The sequence below is a fragment of the Dasypus novemcinctus genome, chromosome 10 (genome assembly GCF_030445035.2).
Source record: "Dasypus novemcinctus isolate mDasNov1 chromosome 10, mDasNov1.1.hap2, whole genome shotgun sequence".
In the NCBI taxonomy this organism is placed as follows: Eukaryota; Metazoa; Chordata; class Mammalia; order Cingulata; family Dasypodidae; genus Dasypus; species Dasypus novemcinctus.
Window position 1 is genome coordinate 21147457 of NC_080682.1, and position 8043 is coordinate 21155499.

Below are 8043 nucleotides of genomic sequence, written 5' to 3' on the forward strand. Positions count from 1 at the left end.
ATCTGTCATTGCATGTCACTCAGGACAATTCCAAGTCCTGAAATTGCCCCCGTATTACACCTCTTTGTCCCTCTTCCTGACTTCAGCACTTCCAATGGCCACTGAAGAGACTCACTTTAAATTCAAAGACATAAGTAGGTTGAAAGTGAAAGGATGGAAAAATTACAGACCATGCAAGGAGTAATGGAATGAGACCTGGGATAGCTATACTAATATCAGATAAAATAGACTTTAAGTAACAGTTATGAGGGCCAAGGACCATCATTATACACTAACAAAAGGGTCAATTCAACAAGAAGATGTAACAATTATAAATATATATGCAGCTAACAACAGAGTCCTGTAATATATGAAGCAAATACTGATAGATTTGAAGGAAAAAATTTGTGGTTCTACATAATTATTATAGGACAAGATATCACTTTCAATAATGTATAGAACATCAGACAGAAGATCAATAAGAAAATGCAAGATGTGAATGGTACTCAAAATCAGCTAGACCTAAAAGACACATAGAACACTTCACTCAACAGCAATAGATTACACATTCTTCTCAAATGCACATGGGTCATTCTTCAGGATAGACCATGTCTTGGGTCACAAAACAAGTCTCAATAAATTTTAAAAATATTGAAATAAGGCAATGTATTCTTCTTCACAATGGAATGAAACTAGCAATTAATAACAGAGGAAGAAATGGAAAATTCACAAATATGTCAAAATTAAACAATGTATTCTTAAACAACCAACGGATTAAAGAGGAAGTCAGAAGCAAACTTAGGAAATATCTTGAGGTGAATAAAAATGAAAATACAGCATACCAAAACTAATAGGATGCAGTAAAGGTAGTTCTGAGAGGGAAATTTATAGCTCTAAATGCTTACATTAAAAAAGAAGGAAGACTTCAAATCAGAGACCTAACCTCAAGACTGGAAGAACTAGGAAAGGACAAGAAACTAAATGCACAGTAAGCAGATGGAAGGAAATAGCAAAGATTACAGTGGAGATAAATGAAATGAAAAAAAAAAAAGCAATATAGAGAATCAACAAAACCAAAAGTTGGTTCTTTGAAAACATCAATAAAATTGACAAATATTTTGTCAGACTGATGAAGAAAAAAAAGAGAGAGGACACAAATAACTTTAATTAGAAATGAAAAGGGAAACATTACTATCAACCTCAATGAATGAAAAGGACTATAAGAGGATACTGTGAACAACTGTATGCCAACAAATTATATAACCTAGATGAAGTGAACAAATTCCTAGAAACACACAAACTACTTGCACTGACTCAAGTAGAAATGGAAACAAATCAATAACTAGTAAAGAGACTGAGTCAGTAATAAAAAACCTCTTAACAAAGTAAAGCTCAGGACCAGAAGGCTTTACACGGGAATTGCACTAAACTCTAAGAATTAACACTAACTTTGCTCAAACACTTCCAAAAAAAATTGATGAGGGGGAACACTCCATACTTCAATCTGTAAGGCCATCATCAGTCTCATACCAAAGCCAGATAAAGATAACACAAGAAAAGAAAATTACAGACCAATCTCTTATGAATACAGATGAAACATTCTCAACAAAATACAGCCAACTGAATCCAGCAGCACATTAAAAGAATTATACACAATGTCCAAATGGAATTTATTCCAGGAATGCAAGGGTAGTTCAACATAAGAAAATCAATGAATGTAATAGCCATATTGACAGAATGAAGGCAAAAACCCCACATGATCAGCTCCATTGAGGCAAAAAAAGGCATTTGACAAAATCCAGCACCCTTTCTCAATAAAAACACTTTAAAAAACTAGGAATAGAAGGAGACTTCTTCAACATGATAAAGGCATATAAGAAAAACCCACAGCTAACATCATACTTAATGGTGAATGACTGAAAGTTTTCCCTTTAAGATTAGGAACAAGACAAGGATGTCCACTGTCATCACTGTTATTCAACACCATCCTGGAAGTTCTATCCAGAACCTTTAGGCAAGAGAAAGAAGTAAAATGCATCCAAACTGGAAAGGAAGCAAAACTTCCCTTATTTGCAGACATGATCCTACATACAGAAAATCCTGAAAAATCCAAATGTTTTCTGTGAAGTTTTTTTTTTCCCCTACTCTAATCCATATTTTATTACTCCATCCTGAGGACCTTGGAGTGGTGATGCCCCCTCCACCTCTCAAGTGCGAGAGGGCTTTGATCCCACATGGCTGGTGGATGGGACTCTTGTGCCCACAGTTGTAGACTCTCTCGGTTCCTTGATTTGGTGGTTGTCCATCTTCACCTCCCTGTCAGTTGACCTGGGTAAGTCTGATGAACTGGAGAGTAGGTGCTGCAACATTGCTGAGGCTCAGGGCCCAGCTGGCACATGGACAGCCCAGAGATTCAAGTCTCCTGGGCATACACCAACCACAGATTCAATAAAAGGGACAGAAGAGGCATGTGTAGAGAAGTCACATCTGAGTCCACTCCATCACACTTAGGAGCACAAATTCCAAAGTAGGTTTTCCTGGCAAGGCACCAAACTCTGCACCATCTGCCATGACTGTAGGACCTGGGTGTCTCCATAGTCCTCAGGAGCACCACTACCTGAGGTTGTATCTACTTTGGCTGTCTCTGAGATCCTGCTGAGACGTGCGTAAGCACTACCTCTCTGTTGACCTCCCAACTCATTTTGAAGTCTCTTAACCATATAAACTCATTTTTCTTTACCATTTCCCCCTTATATTCAAGGTCTTTTTTCTAGCTGCATCACTAGGCAGTGCTTGGTATTAATCCCCCCCATGCCAGGGAGGTTCATCCCATGTCCCATGATGGGGAAAGGTAATGTATTTATACGCAGAGTTTGGCTTAGAGAGTGGCCACATTTGAGCAACATGCAGGCTCTCAGGAGGTAACTCTTAGGCACCTGCAACATTAGGCCAAGTTGAAATTTCAGGCACAACAGGCTCATAAGCAGTCATTGGTATCAAGGGCCCATCATTGAAACACCCTTCTTCACTGATCATTGCCCTTGCACTAAGGAGATTGTTGCTGTTCTATTGGGGAATGTGGCAGAGTCCCCAGGATGGGAACCCAGCACCCCCTCAGTTGTGTGAATCTCTGCCCACTGTGTCAATACCCAATGAACATCCAAACGTATCTATATACCCTATATTCTTGCCCAGGTGAACTCCCTCTCATGCATCCCCCATCAATGACACCCCACATCCATGCTCCTCCCCTGCCCTAGTTGAACCCCTCTGTGATCCAAAACTTCTTAAAAAATGAAGCCTAATGTATTTCCAAATTTAATTAATAGGAAAATGAAATAGTAATGATAGGTTTAAACATTTGAAATAAAATATATATTAATTTAGAAAAACTAAAATTAAAAAAATTGGAGTATTAAAAATTATCATTATGTCTTCAAAGAAGTTTTAGGTCACAGTAAAGTCACATATAGAATATAGGGGACTCCCATATACTCGACATCCCCCCTTCCCCCCCTTCCCCAACAATGATCTTTTTTACATGTGGATGTTATATTTGCTACAACTGATGAACAAATACTGAAACATAGATATTAACCATGGTTTTCTGTGAAGCTTGTTTTTGTTTTTTTTTTTGACTTCACAATAGAGTAGACATTCTTTTTAGGTTAATAGATTAATAGATTCTGGTACAGCCCTTCTTTTAATAGCTTCATAATATTCTGTAGACTAGTTGGGCCACATTTTATCCCATGCCCTCTTTATGGACTTTCGGATTATTTTTATGTCTTCTGCTTCTACAAAGAGTGAAGCAAAATATTTAATTGTGTAAAAGTGATCTTATTTATTGGCACTTTTATTTCCAAAGGATAGTCTCCAAAGAGTGAAAATGATCAAATGATACGTGCATTTTATTTATTTATTTATTTATTTATTAAATAGATTACAGGTCTTTTTAAAAAATATTTATTTTTATTTATATTTCTCCCTTTCCCCTCCTGTTTTCTGCTCTGTGACCATTTGCTGTGTGTTCTTCTGCATCTGCTTGCATTGTCAGGCTGCACTGGGAAACTGCGTCTCTTTTTGTTGCATCATGTTGCTGCGTCAGCTCTCTGTGTGTGCAGCGCCACTCCTAGACTGGCTGTGCTTTTTTCATGCGGGGTGACTCTCCTTTCAGGGCACACTCCTTTCACGTGGGCACCCCTACGTGAGGGTGCCCCTGCCTGGCATGGCACTCCTTGAGTGCAGCAGCATGTGCATGGGCCAGCTCACAACACGGGTCAGGAGGCACTGGATATCAAACCTTGAACCCTCCATATGGTAGAAAGACGCTCTATCAGTTGAGCCATGTCTGCTTCCCTGTGCATTTTACATTTTAATAGATATTGACAGATTGTTCCCAAAATATCTGTGGAAATTCACATTCCCACAAGTAATACAGGAGAGCTGAGTATTTTGAAAAAGCTCCCTATGTGATTCCAATGTGCCACCTAGGTTTTGAGCCCAGATGACCCCCAGGGTCCCTAAAAGGGGTGTTGGGAGAAAACTGGCAGCAAAAGAATGATTGCTCCCCAGGGAAGTGAAGAAATGGTTCTTATCAGCCCTCCTATCTTTTTCAGGATGGGGCAAACTCTCCTTCCCCAGGGCAACTTCCCCCAAGGCCCTTATATAAAATATCATTGTCTCCGTGGAGGGAACAAAGGAGGATCTGAGCTTTGGGAACTCCTAACGACCCAAGAAGACTTCTGGGTGGTGAGTGCTTTCCCTGTGTGGTGGAGCTGACTCTGAGTGAATGCTCAATTTCTGCAGGGGTCCAGACACTGACAGGGCCTGGGGGACTGGATTTCAGGTTATGTGAGTATAGTGGAGACAGAATTTTTGGAGGCAAGTGAAAGCTCTTTTTGGCTGGGGAAGGCAGAGGGTGGAGGAAGTGGGGATGTGTGGCTTTTTGAGCTTTGAGGAGAGGACACACTTTCTAAAAGGCTGTATGCCCCTTGGGAGGCCAGTAGTGATTTTTCCTCAATCCTCTCTTGTTTCATAGATTCTGAGGGGCAATTTAGTTCAGAAAATAAATGAAATGTTATTCCCTTCTTCACTTCCAGGCCCAAGGAAAGTCAACCATTGCTGCTCATCTTGGTCTGCTTTATTCTATTCAGAAAGAGATCTCAGGGTCCTGGAGAGTCAGGGGCTGGGCTCAGCATTAGCTGGCTCATCCTGGCTTCTTTTCATACCTTCTTTTCTCCACTTTGCTCCTAAGGCCTCCTAATTCTGTGGCTGGTGTGTGTGTGACAAACTGTGTTCTCCATTGCAGGACAAAGCCAAGATGAAATTCTCCCTACTCTTAGCTCTTCTATTTGGGGCAGCTTCTGCTGTTCATTTGAGTAAGTCTCTTTTGTCTTCAGTCATTCTCCCTCCATTTTGCTCCTTATTATAGTACATGGGGTCAGAGCCACATGCTCACCTCCTTTGTGGCCATCCCCTCTTTTAAGATCTCTGCACACTTAAAGGAGCAGTGACTATAGCTGGGAACTGATGGGTCTCCTCTTATATCTGCAGTATTTATTCTACTGTGATATTCCCAATTTTATCTTTTTTACAGAGCGTGAATGATAGATAATCACAATAATAATAACTGCTTTTTACTTTGAACTTACAAACTGCACTGTCCTAAGATTTTCTCTGCATCATCTCCTCTAATCCTCATAGCATCCCTGTGAGGTAGGGGCTGTTATATTCCCACTTTGCAAATGAAAAAACCTAGCAGATGATGAATCCAGTACTCAAACCCACAGCTGCCTGACACTAAGGCCTTGTTCTTAGCCAGCAGGTCCTCATGTGGGAGGCTGGAGTCATCCCATGGTGACTTGGTTCTAGGTTCCTCTCTTCTAGGGTTGAGCCCTCTGAAGCTTAGGGCAAGGTGGGAGCTGTCCATGGTCCTGGGGAGGAGTGGGCGAATATGAGAAGTAAGAATGAGAAGGAGGGACAACTGGTCATTTTCCCTGCTAGGGAATGAAACTCCCAACTTTGAGACCCCCTTGGAAAAGGAGACCCTGCCTCAGGAGGGGGACAAGCCAGAACAGGAGGCAGAGAAGGCCACCCCTCAGGAGCTGATGCTGTTGGAAGAAGAGGAGGATGGCTCTGGAAGTGAAGAGGCCCTTGAGGAAGACGGAGATGCAGAGTCAGTCTCAGCCCTGGCGGAGGCAGACAAGGACTTCCAGTGCCCTAAGGAAGAGGACACAGTAAAATTGGTGGGCAGCCCTGGATGCAAGACTAACTGCCGCTTCCTCCTTGTGAGGAGCCCCAGGAGGTTTAATCGGGCTCAGGTGAGTGTTCTGTGGTGGAGAGAGCTGAGATCTAGGGTCAGGAGAAAGGCCATATCTCCAGCTTCCATATCACTGGTTATTTTCCATATGGAGAGGTCTGGAGGTGTCAGCAGAGGCTGAGGACTGAAGAGGTAGTGGGGGTCAGAGGTGAAGACCATGAAGAAATAGAAGCTGCATTTCGGTCTCTAGCCTTCAAGGGATGTTGGGGTGAATTTTGGAGATTTAGAGATTTGGGACTAAGGCCATCTGAGGTCCTGTTAGTGAGCACTCCATTCTTCCTCTTTTATCCTGTCCTGCAGTTCGTTTGCCGGAGGTGTTACCGGGGTAACCTCGTCTCCATCCACAGCTTCAACTTTAATTACCGTATCCAATACTCACTCAGAGCATACAACCAGGGACAAGTCTGGATTGGAGGCAGACTCACAGGCAGGGTAAGTGGGGTCACAGCTCTAAATGAGGAGCTCTTCCTAACCCAGACAGCCCCAACTAGAGTTCAGCTTGCTGCAGCTTTGTCTGTAGAGACTCTGCTATTTCTTTCTCCAATGACCCTGTGAAGAATTGACGTGGGAACTGGGGGGACTTGGCATTTGGGTGAGACACCTGAGGTATGGCTTTGGGAGGAGACAAGGATTTTGTCAGGAATTTTGGATTCAAGTCCTGTTCTTGCTCTGACTATCTTTATGACTGAGGCCAGACGGTGAGCTTGTTTCCTCATCTCTAAGCTTGGTTGGCAACCATTCCCCTATCTCTTATTAGGACTGGAAGGGAAAGCATGTGACTGGGATGCATGGAATGTGGTGGTGATGACCATGGTGAATCAATGCTGCATTAAACAGGACAGGGTCCTTCATGACCCAGCAATTTGGGGCAGCAGGATGATCTAGCAGGGACAGCTCCTGCTCTGTCCATCTGTCTTTCCTTTGCCCTGTACCCCAGCCCAATTCTTCCCTCCTGCATCCTTAGGGTAGGTGCAGACGCTTTCGCTGGGCTGATGGAAGCTCCTGGAATTTTGCATACTGGGCTGCTGGTCAGCCCTGGGCCCGTGGTGGCAGATGTGTGACCCTGTGTACCCGAGGTGAGGAAGGGCTGGGGACAAAGAGGATGAGAAAGGCCTGGGCAGTGGGAGGTACCTCATGGAGGAGGTGGGAGGAAAAGCCAAATCCTTGGAGGCCTCCTGGGTCCTTAGACTCCATCTCCACTGAGGAAGAGGGTAGTGGAGCAAAGAACATCCCTCCCTGAACAGAGTGGAGGTAGGCAAGAGGCTGAAAGTCCCTTCTGATTCTGTCTTCACAGGAGGCCACTGGCGCCGAGCTCACTGCCGTAGGCGCCTGACCTTCATCTGTTCCTACTGAGCTAGACCCAGCCAGGAGTTCAGAGATGCTCCCTCCTGGGCAGCTGCCTTCCCTCCCCTGCCTAATTCCCATTCCTTCCACTATCCAGCAATAAAACTGTTTCCCTGAAACGGACTTCTTTCTCTTGTGATCATTGATGTACTCTCATTAGTCCCATGGTTGAACATTTTGCCCCATAATCCCTGCTCTTTGCCACTCCACTGTCTCATAGAAGGGACCAGAAGTTATCACTTTATGGAGGATAGCGGGTGGGGTGGGGATTTCCTGAAGACAGAGGAATGGGATCATTTATCTCACTTCATAGAAAACCCACTTACCAGGCACCTGTGTAGCAGGTGCTGCTGGAACTCCTTAATCTCTCAGACCTTTCAAGGTGCTGGGTGGACTCC

The 8043-nt window shown here is 43.5% G+C and overlaps 1 protein-coding gene across 1 annotated transcript; it reads left to right on the plus strand.

Annotated features, from left to right (window-relative positions):
- Positions 1-4686: 4686 nt before the first annotated feature.
- Positions 4687-7758, plus strand: PRG2 (proteoglycan 2, pro eosinophil major basic protein). The gene is made up of 6 exons (XM_004471022.3): positions 4687-4731; positions 5291-5360; positions 5986-6302; positions 6602-6733; positions 7266-7377; positions 7596-7758. The coding sequence occupies exons 2-6, from the start codon at positions 5303-5305 to the stop codon at positions 7652-7654; spliced, it is 678 nt and encodes a 225-aa protein (XP_004471079.1). The 5' UTR covers positions 4687-4731; positions 5291-5302; the 3' UTR covers positions 7655-7758.
- Positions 7759-8043: the final 285 nt, after the last annotated feature.

What these genes read in the sequence shown, in the direction of transcription:
- PRG2 (XM_004471022.3), top strand. Translation starts at nt 5,303, where the DNA reads ATGAAATTCTCCCTACTCTTAGCTCTTCTATTTGGGGCAGCTTCTGCT. An exon ending in GGAGGTTTAATCGGGCTCAG is followed by an intron (nt 6,303 to 6,601) that starts GTGAGTGTTCTG and finishes CCTGTCCTGCAG; the next exon opens with TTCGTTTGCCGGAGGTGTTA. An exon ending in GAGGCAGACTCACAGGCAGG is followed by an intron (nt 6,734 to 7,265) that starts GTAAGTGGGGTC and finishes CTGCATCCTTAG; the next exon opens with GGTAGGTGCAGACGCTTTCG.